The 16,397-nt window shown below is 44.0% G+C and overlaps 1 protein-coding gene across 3 annotated transcripts; it reads right to left on the bottom strand.

The window, feature by feature from the left end:
- Positions 1–7,970: 7,970 nt before the first annotated feature.
- On the bottom strand, positions 7,971–15,316 carry Nanog (Nanog homeobox). Of its 3 annotated transcripts, none has more exons than XM_087658430.1 (4): positions 15,003–15,156; positions 12,155–12,423; positions 9,965–10,051; positions 7,971–9,617 (listed from the first exon to the last, which is right to left on the bottom strand). In XM_087658430.1, exons 1-4 carry the CDS (start codon positions 15,154–15,156, stop codon positions 9,189–9,191), a joined length of 939 nt encoding a protein of 312 aa, XP_087514556.1. In that variant the 3' UTR covers positions 7,971–9,188.
- Positions 15,317–16,397: the final 1,081 nt, after the last annotated feature.

The raw sequence follows: 16,397 nt of genomic DNA, 5'->3' as shown, positions 1-16,397 counted from the left end.
TCAAAATAGCAAAACAAATGAAAAAGTTTAAAAACAAAAACACTGATGAAGGTAGCTTCCCTGCCCTGCCTCCCTGGCATAATGGTAGCCATTTTGCTTCTTGTCTGCCAGCCATGCCATATTACTGACGCAAAATGCAGCTTGGCTATAAGCACAAAAAAATAGTTTGGCTTAGAGCAAGGTCAAATTGACTCTATACCCGTTTATGCTCAGAGGTTTGCTATCATGTTTTGAGGACTGTGCTTGGAAATTTCCCAGCCATAGCCTTCACTCAGGGTCAAGCAAGATAGAGGTCAGGTTGAACTGTTATGTCTAAAGAAACTTGGAATTATGCCAACCAATCCGTGGCCTCCTCTGTATCTGCTTATGAGCTCATTATGGTTTTTCTCCCTATATAAACTGACCCTAGACAACATCCGTGGTTGCAACTTCCAGCTCCCACATCTGAGCTGTGTCCCTGATAGATCAGTCTTGGGGTGTGCATTCAGTAAACCATCCCTGTCTAACTGAGCTTGGTGTTTGAGTGGATTGTGGGGTGACTCCTGGACCCTAACAAAACAAAAAGGGCAGGACAATTTCTCTACTTTTACAGTCAAAGCAAGAATTAAAAAGTCAAGTTGGAAGGATTAAGTGACATCATTGATCTAAGGATTGTTTTTTAAAAAAAAAAATCAGGGCCAGAGAGATGTCTCAGTGGTTAAGAGCATGGGCTGCTCCTTCAGAGGTCCTGAGTTCAATTCCCAGCAACCACATGGTGGCTCACAATCATCTGTAATGGGATCCGATGCCCTCTTCTGGTGCATAGGTGTACATGCAAACAGAGTGCTCACATACATAAAATAAATCTTTATTTTTTTTTTTTTAAAACCTGGATCAAAGATTCGTGACTTCCTACTTCAAAATTTGGGTAACATGCTCTCTATTTCTGGATTGTGGTTCATTCCAGATGTAATCAAGTTGATAACCAGGAATAGGCATCACAACATTCAACCTAGCACAATGTTTGAGAACTGCCTCGGGCAGTCCTCCAGCACTTTAAATGAAAGACTAGATTGTTGCACTAGAACACACAGAGACTACTCTAAGATCAATAGTTATGAGTGAAGGGAGGCTTCCGGACACTCAGAGTGGGAGTTTCGCCTTCTGGTGCTTAGCGGAAAGGTGGGCCTTCTCATAAGTGGCTAACACTAGAAAGGTTACAGACAAAAGATGCTGATGATATACTTGGAGCAGGAGAAGTCTAATGTCCTCGTAAATCCAGAAACAGGAGCCTTCAGAAGAACAGAGTTACACTAACATCTATAAAGAGGGTATGTTTCCCCAAGGGAGTTAAACATTAACCCTCTTTGCAGCTAATAGATTTTTTTTTTCTTTCTCTTTTTTTCGGAGCTGGGGACCGAACCCAGGGCCTTGCGGTTGCTAGGCAAGCGCTCTACCACTGAGCTAAATCCCCAACCCCCAGCTAATTGATTTTTTATCTTAGTGCCTGAATCAGAATTGTTTTCATTATGGAGTGACTGATTTCCTCAGGCTGAAAAGGTTTGTCACTGGACTCAGCTGTGTGGGGATAATGAGTGATTTTTGTCTCATTAGTGATTATTCTTGTCTTTTCCTTTGTGCGTGCATGTGTGTGTGTGTGTGTGTGTGTGTGTGTGTGTGTGTGTGTATGTGTGTATGTCATGTATCACAAGTTGGTCTCAAATTAGTTATGCAGCAAAGAATACCCTTGAACCCTTGACTTTCCTGCTTCTATCTCCCAAATGGTCTTACAGGTTATAGGACCAGTATTTTATGTATCACATATGTGTGTACATATATACACACATATGAATATATACACATATATTTTACAACTATACATATATACCTATACATATATACATGCAGACATGCAAAATGCTCATACACAGAAAATAAAAATGATTTATTTTTAATCTGAGAATTGGTTTTTTTCTGTTAAGCTTTTCATTCCTTTCTCCTTTGCTCTCTGACTCTTGAGAAGACCCTTCAGATCACCAAGTATGTCTGTCCAGCCCACCTTTGTCACTGATTGCCACCTGAAACCACACGTAGTTGAGGAATATGTGGGTATCTCTACACTCAAGTTACAGTTGGAAGACAATGTAGAGACTGGTGAGCAAGAGGGGACCAGTAGGGGGAGCTGCTATCCTCCTGTAAGTGTAAGATTACTTCTGTAGTTCTGCCCAAGGCAAGACAGTCTAATCTGGTTCAGGATCCAGATCTCAGGATTGGAGGAGTAGTTTGGGGGTGGGTTGGGAGCATGTGTGGGGCCCCGGGTTCCAGCCTGAATTCTGCAATAAGAACAAGCTAATTTAGCCTTTGAAACTGTTCATGGAAACCAAGGAATAGTGGCTAACACCTGTAGTCTTGGCTACAGGAAGGATGGAGGCGGGAGGCTCCTTGAGCTCGACATAAAGGACCAATCAAGGCAATATAATGAGATCCCCATAACTTTTCTCTTTGAAGTACTTTGGCATTTAATGGTATTTTATTGTTTATTTTGTTTTAAGACAAGGTCTTTTATAGAACCTTGGATGGCCTGAAACTCAGAGATTCTCATGCTTCTGGTTCCTGAGTGCTGGATTTAAAAGCATGTGTTACCAGGAATAAAGATTTGTTTATTGGTTGGTTGTTTGGTTTGAATTTCAAGACAGGGTTTCTCTGTATAACCCTGGCTGTCCTGGAACTCACTTTGTAGACCAGGCTGGCCTCAACCCTGCATCTGTCTCCTAAGTGCTGGGATTAAAGGCATTAGGGACATTACCCAACATCAAAGATTTTTTTTTTTTTTTGGTTCTTTTTTTTTTTTTTTTTTTCCGGAGCTGGGGACCGAACCCAGGGCCTTGCGCTTCCTAGGTAAGCGCTCTACCACTGAGCTAAATCCCCAGCCCCAACATCAAAGATTTTAGCATAAGCCTGAGCATGTGGGTTAAGAGAAGAGAGCGATGACCACATCCACTGAGAAAATGAGTGTGGGCTTACAAAGACCCTATGTCAACCAGGTTTCATGGTGTAAGTCTTTAAGATTAGCACTCACTCAGGAGGCAAAGGCAGGAGGATCTCTGTGAGTTCAAGGCCAGACTGGTCCACAGAGTGAGTTCAAGAGGAACCTTGTAGAGGGTCCAAGTCCATTGGCTCACAAACACTTGTAAGCCCAATTCTAAAGAATCTGATGTTTCTTCCACACACCCACACGCACACATACACACACACTAATAGTAATATTATGATATAAATCTTTTTAAAAAGCAAGACGGTATCTAAAGTCTAAGTATTTAATTATTCATCATGGTGTCTCCATGAAAATGTGCACCAGGCCCAGCCTAAGCACAGTCAGTCAACTCTGAGGGGAGTTTGTTTGCTTTAGTTATTTAGGCAAAGCCTAAAAGAAAAAGAAAGATTAAAACTTAGGATCAATCATATTTCATTCTATCCATGGATGATTTAGCAGACATTTTAGGTGGCCTTGGTGGCACAGGCCTTTAATCCCAGCGCTAGAGAGGCAGAGGTTGGGCAGATCTCTGTAGTTTGAGGCCAGCTGGGTCTACACCGTGAGTTCCAAGACAGCAACCGCAACAAAAATAACCAGGAGAAAGGAGGAAATCCAGGTAGCTGAGCAGGACGTTGATTAAAGAGGGTTGCTGTGTTTGAGGGGTTACTGCTGTGATGATTACATTCATTTACTTTGGGAAGTCGAGGAGAGGTGTATGCCCCTGCCTGTGTGCAAAGGTCAGACAGAGGGCAGCTCTGTGGAGTTTTTTCTCTCTCTCCACCTTGTGGACCCAAGAGATTGGACTCAAGTCCACAAGCTAGGCTTGTAGCAAGCACTTCTACCCATGAGACATCTTGTAGGCCCAGTTTTTGTTTTGGTGTTGCTGAGGCAGAGTCTCACCATGCAGCCCTGGTTAGCCTGAAACTCGCTGTACAGAGCAAGTAGGCCTTGATCTCACTGGCATTCGCTTACCCAAAGATTAAGGGTTTTTTTTTGTTTTGATTTGATTTGTTTTGCTTTGTTTTTTCTTTTGTTGTTGTTGTCGTTCCTGTTCTTCTCAACTTAAAGCTACAATGAAAGCCATAAAATATTACAGAAAATTAAGAGGCAATTGGAGCTAGAGAGATGGCTCAGCGGTTTAGAGCTCTGATTGCTCTTCCAGAGGTCCTGAGTTCAATTCCCAGCAACCACATGGTGGCTCACAACCATCTGCAATGGGATCCGATGCCCTCTTCTGGTGTGTCTGAAGACAGCGACAGTATATTCTTTTTTTTTTTTTTCTTTTTTTCGGAGCTGGGGACCGAACTCAGGGCCTTGTGCTTGCTAGGCAAGCACTCTACCACTGAGCTAAATCCCCAACCCCGACAGTATATTCTTATACATAAAATAAACAATTCTTAGGGGTTGGGGATTTAGCTCAGTGGTAGAGCGCTTGCCTAGGAAGCACAAGGCCCTGGGTTCGGTCCCCAGCTCCAAAAAAAAAATAAAAAAATAAATAAATAAATAAATAAATAAATAAACAATTCTTGAGAGAGAGAGAAAGAGAGAGAGAGAGAGAGAGAGAGAGAGAGAGAGAGAGAGAATATCTCCTGCTAACCCCCAGTTATCCTTTTTAGTGATAGAGATGTAGATGGTTTATAGGGAAATGAAAATGGCTGGCGAGCTTCAAAGACACTCGACAGCCTCTGTGCTGTCTTTACCACCATTTTTTTCTGGGTATTTTTTTTGTTTTTTTATTTATGTTATCATAATTTATCAAGTAATAATAATAAATAATAAATTTGTGTTATTTAGCAATTCGTTGTGTATAAGTGTGTGTGTAAGTGTGTGCATGTGCGAGTGTGTGTGAGTGTGTGTGTGAGTATGTGTATGTGTGAGTATGTGTGTGTGTGTGTATTGAGCACACGTAGATACATACAGGAGCCTAAGCAAGCCAGGGGTGAGGCAACCAAGTGGGGTGAAGCCAACGGCTCTGACTACAGGGGATTGAGCTCTGGAAGAACAGAGTGCTTTTTTTTTTTTTAATATTTTATTTATTTAATGTATATGAGTACACTGTAGCTGTCTTCAGATACACCAGAATCCGTTACAGATGGTTGTGAGCCACCATATGGTTGCTGGGAATTGAACTCAGGACCTCTGGAAGAGCAGTCAGTGCTCCCAACCACTGAGCCATCTCCCAGCCCCCGAACAGAGTGCTTTTAACTGCTGAGCCATTCCTTCAGCCCCTAAATAACTTTTTTTTTTTTTTTTTTTGGTTCTTTTTTTTTTTCGGAGCTGGGGACCGAACCCAGGGCCTTGCGCTTCCTAGGTAAGCGCTCTACCACTGAGCTAAATCCCCAGCCCAAATAACTTATTTTTATTTACTGTAATAAGTCACCTTAAGAGCTTGAAACAGATACCACAAAGACTAGGAAATGTGCGAACCCAAGGATTTTCTTCTCTCCCTCGCAGACTCGCTGAGCATAAACGCCATCTTCGCGAGAAAGTGAAAGAAAACGAATCCACAGGCCAGCCTGCCTCTCCCCACCTTTCTTTCCTTAGAAACTCTTGCTTTCTCGGTCTCTCCTCCCCAGACAAGGGTATCACTCCAGTTTGTGTCTGAGTGTAAAAGTTAAATCTACCTTGATTTTCTGGTTTTTATTATCCCTTTCATTTTGAACCCAAGGGAGTAAATGTTAATCCCAAAGATGAGAGAAGGAAGATCACTAACAAAAACCACCGTGGCCTAATTAATTTTTTTTTCTTTTTTCTTTTTTTTCGGAGCTGGGGGCCGAACCCAGGGCCTTGGGCTACCGCTGAGCTAAATCCCCAACCCCAGCCTAATTAATTTAATCAAGCTTGTTTTACTCAAGTACATGGGCTGGACAGTTCCCGGTGTACCTCTAAATAAAGTTTGCTTTAATTGGGCAGTCTTGGGACTGGCTTTTTTCCTTAGGTGTAACACAAGCACCCTGGATTGACTTTGCCTGGGTCTTTGGAATTGGACAGTACCAACTCCAAGCTCAGAAGCACAGACCTTGCTCAGTGAATTGCAAGGACTTGCTTCTTCGGGTAAAGGAAAAGGTTAATTCTGCGGTGAATAAACTCGATCTTCGAAAACCCGGTGATAGTGTCGAGAAAACAGGTTCTGGTGGTGAACTACAAAGAGGAGGCAGAGAGTTGCCAGACAGAGGAGGGAGAGGAGCCCTAGCCTGAGAAAAAGAGAATTTGTTAAATAAAGAAGTCAGCTGGGGTCCTTCGACAGCTTGGGACTCAGAAACCAGTTGACTAAGGCATTTGAATAGGTCCCTGGGTGGGAGCCTCAAGCAACGGGTCAAGGAAAAGCGGCAGCTGGAGGCCTCTTGAGCTGTCCCCACTCCTGGGGATTGGTGTCATCCCTTCCGCCCTGAAAACCAAAGATAAGCGTCTCACACCAAGGACTGAGCGGAGCTCAACAGTAGAGCACGTACTCAGGGCTTTGATCCCCGCAACCACACACACACACACACACACACACACACACACACACACACACACACACAAAATTTAGAGTCCTATCAATGAAGCCCATAAGACTTTAAAGCAAAGTGGTCTCTGTGTAAGGGTAGTTAGGGTTTGTGGAGGTGGCGGTGACCATCTCTGACACGCCAGCCACCTCCACTGATGCCGATGGCCCCAAGAACTAAGAGCAGAAAACAGATGAGAATTCTGGATGGAATTTGTCTAGTCTGGCCTTTGCCAAGGAAGGTGTCCTAACCTTTGTGATAATGTGCCCTCTATGACACAATGGGGGACAATTTTTCTGACTGCCAAAATAGCCTTCTCTTTAGCTGAGCAGCAGCTACGGAACCTGCTTGGGCTGGAATGGGTACCCCTGAGTGGTCATGAGTTACTGGTGTGATTGACAGTTAGGGCTGTTTATTCCTGGCAGTTACTAGGTGTTGCTTGCTTCTGCCGTGTTTTTCTGTATTACAATGCTTTAGCTAAATAAAACTGATCGGGGCTGGGGATTTAGCTCAGTGGTAGAGCGCTTACCTAGGAAGCGCAAGGCCCTGGGTTCGGTCCCCAGCTCCGGAAAAAAAAAAAAAAAAAAGAACCAAAAATAAAACTGATCAACAACTACTACAACATCTATAATTAACGCACTAGAAGTTACATTAACTTCATTTCCTTCGTATCCCACAGTAAACCAGAATGTTTGCACACAACTATACCACATGCACATATCTGTGTCTTTTCAGCAAATTTAAGTCTTCTCCAACTCACCCTTAAACCCCAAACTCACTTCTGAACCCACAGGGCCTCTCAGTCCCCTGTGATAACACTTGACATCTCCCCCCACCAAGTAGGTTGGGGGTTAAGCTCAGGGAAGAAGAGCCTCCATCTGGAATCAGGAAGTCCCAGATAAATCTCCAATGTGACACAAAAATAAGAGACAGTGGTTCCTCCTCTTTCCTAGAAGGGCTAGGTGTGACCTCAGGGGCTCGCTCTCTCCACAAGTTCTATTTCACGGGAATAAAAACTACTCTCCAGGCTCACCGGTCAAGTATCTGTTCTTCCAGAGAACTACAGCTCGTTTTCCAGCAGACGAGTCAGGTGGCTTCACGTAGCATCATCTCTAGGGGACCTAATGCTTCTGGCCTCCTCAGGGCACTAAACACACACGCGCGCGCACGCGCACACACACACACACACAATTGGAAAAATATAAGTTTTTAAAACATCTATTTCTTATTCGTGGCTATCCAGTTCTTGGCTGTGCACGCAGCTGACCTGCTCTGGTTACCATGTTATTCCAACTCTTTCAGTATAAGCTCCCAAACTATAAGCCGAAACAACCCATTTTCCCTTAAGGTTAGCCTGGACCGAGTTAGACCCTCCCTCATATACCAAAATAAATAAATAAATAAATTAATTAATTAATTAATTTAAAAAAAAGGTATAGTGACCCCACTGGATAAGACATAAGACCACTATGGGTAAAATTAGTGTTTTATTTAAACTAGTCCAGCTGGCACTGGTTTATCATGGTACAGTCAAATATAAACATCTTTCTACAGATATTAACATAGAAGCCTCTTGGCGGAACTGCAAAGACACGGAGGAAATCAAAGAACTGTAACAGGCGAGATCTTGTATTTTGTTGAGACTTTACTTTTATCTCCTTACCTTAGTTTTATTATTTTGTTGAGATGCTGTCTTACTATTTAGACATAGTACAGGCTGGTCTTGAACTTATTTTATATCTGAGATAGCCTCAAACTGGTGATCCTTCTGTCTCGTCCTTGAGAGGAGCCACCATATCTGCATGAATCTTTATAATTTGTATACTTTTAAACCTCACCCCTCAAAACGATACACAGTGCACACCAAGACCCAAGCTTCTAAAAAGACAGACAAGGGTTGGGGATTTAGCTCAGAGGTAGAGCGCTTGCCTAGAAAGCGCAAGGCCCTGGGTTCAGTCCTCAGCTCCAAAAAAAAAAAAAGACAGACAAGCCTGGGTTGGTATGGAGTAGGGTGGGTGTGTGAGACCTGGGGGAGGATAGAGTGTATAGTGCACTGTCTCCGAAGCCCATCGTTAACACGGAAAAAAAGACAAGTTACCCAGCTCAGACAAATGCAGCCAACACGGGGGTCGCAAACAGAGCTCAGTGGTTGAGTGGGTGCCCAGCTCAAAGTCCTAGGTTTGCTTTCTGGCACCAAAAGAATAAAAATAAAAACAATGTGCCAGGTGGTTATATACTGCCTTTAGTCCCCGCAGTCCGGAGGCAAAGGCAGATTTCTGAGTTCAAGGACAGCCTGGTCTACAGAGCCAGTTTCCGGGACTACTAGAGCCACACAGAGAAACCCTATCTTGATAAACAAAAACAAAAACAAAAACAAAACAAAAAAACACAAACATGAAAACAGATAATAATTAAAAAAATAAAAACTATGAAAATCTTTAGAAAATCTTTAGCCCTAGCCTTCAGGAGGCAAAAGTAGGCAGATCTCTGAGTACGAGGCCAGCCTGGTCTACAGAGTGAATTCCAGGACAGCCAGAACCACACAGAGAAACCCTACCTTGATAAACAAAAAACAAAAACAAAATAATAATTAAAAAAAAAATAAGAACAATATAAAACTCTTTGGAAGAAGGAAGAAAGCTGACCCTGGCCCTGCCCTGACTTTAAGCCCAGTTGTTGTGTAAACCTCATATTTCGCCTGGAGAATTCACGGAGTAGTTCAGGAACAATTCCAAGGCTTGCGGGGTACTAAAATGCGCCTGGCTTTCCCTAGTGGCTTCCAAATTCGCCTCCAAATCACTGGCGGAGAAGTTTTGCTGCAACGGCACATAAGGCTGCAGGGAGTCCTCCCCGAAGTTATGGAGCGGAGCAGCGTTCCAAGTCTGGCTGTTGCAGGCCTGAGTACACCAGGACTGAGTGCTCCAGGCCTGGTTGCTCCAAGTTGGGTTGGTCCAGGTCTGGTTGCTCCAGGTTGGGTTGGTCCAGGTCTGGTTGTTCCAAGTTGGGTTGGTCCAGGTCTGACTGCCCCATACTGGAAGGTTTCCAGACGCGTTCATCAGATAGCCCTGAGAATAGCTGCAATGGATGCTGGGATACTCCACCGGCGCTGAGCCCTTCTGAGAGAGGTGAGTAATGAATGCAGTGAGTGAAAAGGGAAATCGAAAGCTGTAAGCTGCAGAAATGTGAAAAGAAAAGATTAGCACGGTGGAACAACAGGTCATCAGTCCCAGCACTCGTGAGACTAGGCAGGCAGATCTCTCACTGCCAGGGCTACGTAGAGAGACCCTGCCTCAGAGAACAAAAGGTCACAAGAAAGAGTGCTTGGGTGAAGAGGGATGGGAAGGTTTCAGGACAGATGAACAATTTATACCCAACACCCGCAGGTCAGCGGCGCATACATGGTGCTCACACACATGAAATAAGACGGAGGGGGGAAAGGATAGCATAGAAAGTGTCTTGTTACCTGAGTCAGGCCGTTGCTAGTCTTCAACCATTGGTTTTTCTGCCACCTCTTGCACTTCATTCTTTGGTTTTGGAACCAGGTCTTCACCTTCAGAGTGACAAGACATTTGAACAAGCTTAACAGACAGAATGGGGACAGGAGCACTGGCTGCTCCTCTAGAGGACCCAGGTTCAATTCCCAACACTTACACAGTGGCTTCCTAACTATTTGTAACTCTAGTCCCAGGAGGCCTGATGCCCTCTTCTGACCTCCCTGGAGCACTGCACACATATGATACCCAGACATAAATGCCCATACATGAAAATAGCATGCAGATGAGCCCAGCTTCATAAATGTTTGAAAAACATTTTTTTAAATTTATTAGCAATGTAGGAGGCACATGGAGATCAGAGGACAAATTTCAAGCTGTTTTGGGGCTGTAGGTTGTGGGGGAGGAACACTAGGGATTGATTTTAGGGTCTTGTATATGTTACTGACAAGTTAGGTACATACACGCCCCATTTCTGTTTTCCTTTTTTTTTTTTTTAACTTGACAGCTAGTATTTTATTCAGATAGCAGTCTCATTACACTTGGTCCAAGAACATTCAAATAAGAACTCAAATTGGAAGTTAAAGATTGGCCTTCAAACATCATAGCCAACAATGCCACGTTTGATCTCTGATATAGAACCACATCCACACCTCAGTGGCCTCCAAACCGTTCGTTCAGCACAGCTTCCTTAACTGTAAGGTGTTTGAAGCCACCGGTTTTAGCACTTCAAATTTTTATCTTTTTCACACTCTCAATAGCTGGAGGGATTTCCCCCCGGGGTTGGGGGAACCAGCTCGACCTTGCCGTAGTACCAAAATGTGGCCAATGAGGCTTTGAGTAAGTCGTGGCAGCAGCCAGGATCGACAGTGCCTTCTCCAAGAGGTTACGGATAAACTTGGCCATGGTCTAAGGTGGAAGGTTCTTCTCCCCGAACCACAGATTGAAGTTGTCCCCCCATGTTCCCCAAGGATCCACGGCAGGACCACAAGCCCCATTTCTATGTTTGTTTTGCTGACTGAGTTCCAAGCTGCCCTGGACTCCTGATAATCCTGTCTCTGCCTTTGGTGCTGAGTGTTTAGCTGTGAACCACCAAGCACAGTGGACTGCCTTTCAATCCAGAATTTTACAATCAAAGATAGACAGCCAGAGCCCAACATGGTGGTATAGGCCTTTATCCCAGCACTTGGGAGGCCCAGGCAAGCAGATCTCTGAGTTTTAAGGTCAGCCTGGTCTACAGTGTGACCTCCATGACAGCCAGGTCTTCAAAGTGAAGCCAGGTAGGTGCTGGGGAGAAGATGGCTCATCTGTTAAGAGCAATAGTTGTTCTTCCAGAGGACCCAGGTTCAATTCTCAGGACCCACATGACAGCTCACGACTGTCTGTAATTCCAGTTCCAGGAGACCTGATACTATCATAAAGACAAACATGCAAGCAAAACACCAATGGACAGAAGAAAATTAAAAGTGAATAAATTATTTAAAAGGGGGGGGGCGGCTGGAGAGATGGCTCAGCGGTTAAGAGCACTGACTGCTCTTCCAGAGGTCCTGAGTTCAATTCCCAGCAACCACATGGTGGCTCACAACCATCTGTAATGGGATCAGATGCCCTCTTCTGGTGTGTCTGAAGACAGCTACAGTGTACTCATATAAATAAAGTAAATAAAAAAAAAAAAGAAGAAGAAGAAAAGAAAGGAAAGAAAAGTAAAAAAAAAAAAAAAAAAAAACAAAAAAAACAGGCACACCTTTAGTCCCAGCACTCTGGAGACAGAGGCAGGTGGACCTCTTGAGTTTGAGGTCAGCCTGGTCTACAGAGATCAGTCAAGTCTACTCAGGGAGACCCTGATTTGGTAGAAAAAGTAACTGATAAAACAAAGTGGACAGGGGTTGGGGATTTAGCTCAGTGGTAGAGCGCTTGCCTAGGAAGCGCAAGGCCCTGGGTTCGGTCCCCAGCTCCCAAAAAAAGAACCAAAAAAAAAAAAAAAAAAAAAAAAAAAACCAAAAAAAAAAAAAAACAAAGTGGACAATATATATATCACACGGTTATGATGATTTTGACAGAATAGGATAGGTCTTAGAGTAGAGAGGCATCCAGATGTTAGCTCTATTCATTAGCAAATCAGCCTCATTTTGTTACATTACAGCGACAGCCAAGCAACCTACCTGCTTATAGCTCAGGTTCAGAATGGTAGAGAGATCTTGCATCTGCTGGAGGCTGAGGTACCTTTGCCTCTGAAACCTATCCTTGAGTGCACACAACTGGGCCTGAGAGAACACAGTCCGCATCTTCTGCTTCTTGGTGAGGACCTTGTTCTCTTCTTTCTTCTCAGGGCCCTCGTCAGCCTCGGGACCAGACAGCTTTAGCTTGGGATTGCTAGAAGAATCAGGGCTATCTTGAAGAGGTAGGTCCCCAGAGGAAGGCGGAGGAGAGGCTGTTAGGAATAAACAGATAGATAACTTGTTAATGAATAAGACATCCTCAGCCTGGCGTGGTGGTTCATGCCTTTAGTCCCAGCACTTGAGAGGCTCAGGCAGGCGGATTGCCTGATTTAAGACCAGCTTGTTCAACAGAGTGGATTCCAGAACGTCCAAGGTCACACCTTAGAGAAACCCTGCCTCAAAAAAAACCCAACCCAAATCAACCAACCAAACAAACCATTGTCCCAGATTCTTAAATATTATGTTTAATGAATTTACTTTCAAAGCAGTTATCTTCAGAGCTGAAGATCTAAGTAACAAGAAAAACTTAATTTTTTATTATAATCAACCTGGAATACCATGGTACCGTTCTGCATAGATCTCTGTTTTACATCCGTGTTCTAAGTTACAATCCGTGTATCATTAGATACACTTAGACCCTGGAAATCCTATTAAAAACAAAGTAAACTAATCAACAAAGAGTTCAATGTGAGGATGGAAAGCATGAATTTGTAGTCTGTTCTTTCCGATCCCTTCGCCCCTGCTCCCCCCCCCCCCCCCCCCCCGTGATTAGAGCCGTGAGCAAATCTACACTATAAACTTCTGGTCGTGACAGGAGGCAGGTAGCACAAACTGGAGCCTCACTGCTACAGTAGCTGAGATGGGAGAGTTTGGGACCAGCCTGCCTCAACAAGTGGATAGGTAGATGAGAGAGAGAGAGAGAGAGAGAGAGAGAGAGAGAGAGAGAGAGAGCAAAAGTGCTTAGGCAGCAGAAGGTCTAGCCTATTTTTGTTTTTTTTCTTTCTGAGGGATAGGGTCTCAGGTAGCCTCAGGCTGGCCTGCCCTCTGGGTCCTACTTTTCTCCCTTCTGAGTGCAGGTTTATCCCAGGACTCAGGTTTTGGGGATTTTTATCTCCCCTAGTTTTTTGCATGGTGCTAGGAGATCGAACCCTGTTGTAACCTTTCATACTCTACCACTGAGCAAGCCATATCTCAGTCATACAACAAATATGTGTGTGTGTATATACACTACACATGTATGTGTATGTACATATATATTACATACACACTAACTTTAGGTATGAATATATATATGTATATATATATGGAAATGTCATTATGAAATCCATTGTACTGAATGTTACCTAAGGAAATTTCCAGAGTTAAATCACTTGCTGTTAGCAATGTTCAGCCCCGAGTTTAGACCCCCCTCAATTTTTTTTTAAAAAGGTTTATTTCAAAATAGTCGTCCCACAGTCTTTTCTGCTGGTAGCAGCCAGCCAGAGGGTCAGTTAAATTACCAGTACTGGAATAAAATCCCAATTATAACCAAATTTGTTTCTCTTATCCTTGACCCTCTAGCTCTTCAGTTGGCTTTTTTTTTCTAGAAGACGAAATCTTCCAATTCTCCTGCCTCAGTGCTAGACTTCTGTGTGTCTCTTTTGTTCTTCTGAGAAGACAGGGGTTGAACCCAGAGCCTCAGGCAAGAGACTTCGCCAACAGTTCCTAGACTGCGCCGTCTGGAAGACACCTCCTGCACAGAAGTATTCCTCCACGCAGAAGGCAACATGAGGATGTTAGCTTGCAATCTGGCAGTAAGTAAACCGCCCTTAAAGCAGCTCCTAAATGAAAAGTTATGCCATCTACTGGCACTAGGAGCATGCACACATCTGCACTTAACGTGTAAAGAATATCCCCACCCATTCATTCTCAACCCAGCACTTTTCCCACCTCAAAAATCAAAAATGGAAAACCACAAATAAAAAAAAAATCAAGAAGACAGACATTAACTTAAAGCTCAGAAAAGACGGTGACGTTAAACTATACTAAACAGCAAACACAGCAGCCCTCTGCCTGAATGTTCTGCTGTGGTAGAGTGTGTGCACTGCTCACACTACTCTAGCGCTGCGCACACCGGAGCACCACAGCACACACAACCTAGCAGCCACTTGGTTCTACCACTACAAGCCCGAGTACTGGGCTGACTCTGTGCAGACAAAATGAGTTTCAGACCTTGGCTCCAGCAGCTAGCTATAAGGAGCGCTCTTTACGGTGCACTTGTTTGGGGTTTAGGAGGTGCGCTCAGCTCACGATCCCAGAAATGCTAAGCGACACCCGCATCCCCAAAGGTTGAAAGAGAAGCCAACGGCTCCTGCTGGAACAAAAGGACAACTGGATAAATTGCTAACTCTAGCTGTATAACCTTACCAAAAACGGGGTGCTTGTCCCAAGCTAGGATGTTAGGTCTCCCTGCTACTGGGGATACCACTCTCTACCCCTGGACGCCCAAGTGCTGTGTGGACAGCGTTGCCCCCCTTTTAACTACTGTAATATATTCCAAAGACCCCAAATGTTTAGCTTCTCAAATACACACAAGAGCCTCAAATTGCTCCATTCTGTGTTCCTGTTCTCTATTACAGGTCTAGGCTAGAAGACCAATGTGCCACCAGGAAAACGCAGAGGCGTACCCCGAAGACTGGTGAAGATACCTGGTTATGTTAGTGACTACAACTCATAGAGGCAACAACCCTTCACCCCATTTTTCCAACTCTTACCCTAGTTAATTTGGTTCTTCCGGGACCGAGTTCCTTACCAGTCTCTGTGCAGAGCATCTCAGTAGCAGACACTTGTAAGCAAGAATAATTTTCCTCAGGAAGATGAACGGCAGGCATCGGCGAGGAATCCCCAGAGTTCGATGCTTCCTCACAACTAGGCAGACTGTGGGGACCAGAAAGATCCACGCTCATGTCAGCCCGACGGCAAGGGAAGGGACTTTAAAAAAAAAAAAGTTTTTAACAACCAAAAAGTTAAGACTTTAAAACTCAGTGTCTAGAGGGAAAGATCTTAAAAGTAAGAGTTAAATGTCCAGATGTAAAAGAGTCAACAAGCCAAAAAGAAGCGAGCCTCGGTCTTCCCACAAAAGAGAAAGACTCGAAATCAGCCTATCTGAAGGCCAACAGCTCAAGGCGATAAATTTAAAAGGTAGGTCCCAGCGCCCAGGCTTACTCCTCCCCCTCAAGCCCCCTACCTGTACCACCCCTTACTCCCCTGCCCCTTCTACCCTGGCGGCACCCACGCCCCACCAGCCCTGCGAATTCACAGTTAATCCCTCCTGCCAGGCCCACCAAGGACATTGTAATGCAAAAGAAGCTGTAAAGTGACCCAGACTGAGAGGGAGGAAAAGTGTGGGGCATCCGATCTAAAGAAAGGGGTGTGTGTATGTGTGTGTGTGTGTGTGTGTGTGTGTGTGTGTGTGTGTGTGTTCCTCTTCTATGATAATATATTCTATAGAACAAATATATACTTCGTAATATATTTATTTATTTATTTATTTGAGACTGAGTTTCTCTATGTAGCCCTGGCTATCCTGGAATTCAATCTGTAGGCCAGGCTGGCCTGGAACTCAAAGGCCCACCTGCCTCTGTCTCCCAGAATGCTGGGATTGAAGGCATGGCCAGCACTGGGTGAAATATGGCTATTTCAAACAATAAACTATAAGCCCTTAAGTAGAAATCATAGAACAAAAGGATACCTGTTCTACCTTCTGCTTATTTGCTGGACCAGTACAATACGGCCCTCCTGATTCCTGTCGTTAAGCACAGAATGGACAGAATGTTCAAAATATCATGGTTCACACAGCATTTAGTAAAAAAGACAATATTCTTTCTATGTCTGCTCCAGAATGTAGACATCCCCAAAGTCAGTTTCAGACTTCCAATACTCAGTGCGAGGTCGTTCACTTTGTTTAAAGGGAGAATGGTATGTTGAGTTAAGTACCAGGAGCCACTGGACTGACCAATAGCTAGAGTAATATCTGTAGCCAATTTTTAAAATAAATCTTTTTTTAAAGCTTTATTTATTATATGTAAATACACTGTAGCTGTTCAGACACACCAGAAGAGGGCATCAGATCCCATTTACAGATGGTTGTGAGCCACCATGTGGTTGCTGGGATTTGAACTCAGGACCTCTGGAAGAGCGGTCAGTG

The sequence above is a fragment of the Rattus norvegicus genome, chromosome 4, assembly GCF_021556685.1.
Source record: "Rattus norvegicus strain SHRSP/BbbUtx chromosome 4, alternate assembly SHRSP_T2T, whole genome shotgun sequence".
NCBI classification, from domain to species: domain Eukaryota; kingdom Metazoa; phylum Chordata; class Mammalia; order Rodentia; family Muridae; genus Rattus; species Rattus norvegicus.
Note: the sequence above shows the minus strand (reverse complement) of the source record. Positions and strands in the feature narration are given on the sequence as shown.

Bases quoted from the DNA above. Each gene is read 5' to 3' on its own strand.
- Nanog (XM_087658430.1), bottom strand. From the start codon at position 15,156: ATGAGCGTGGATCTTTCTGGTCCCCACAGTCTGCCTAGTTGTGAGGAA. The intron at 12,424-15,002 runs GTAAGGAACTCG...TATTCCTAACAG, and splicing joins GATGCTCTGCACAGAGACTG to CCTCTCCTCCGCCTTCCTCT. The intron at 9,618-9,964 runs GTAACAAGACAC...CACCTCTCTCAG, and splicing joins CTAGCAACGGCCTGACTCAG to AAGGGCTCAGCGCCGGTGGA.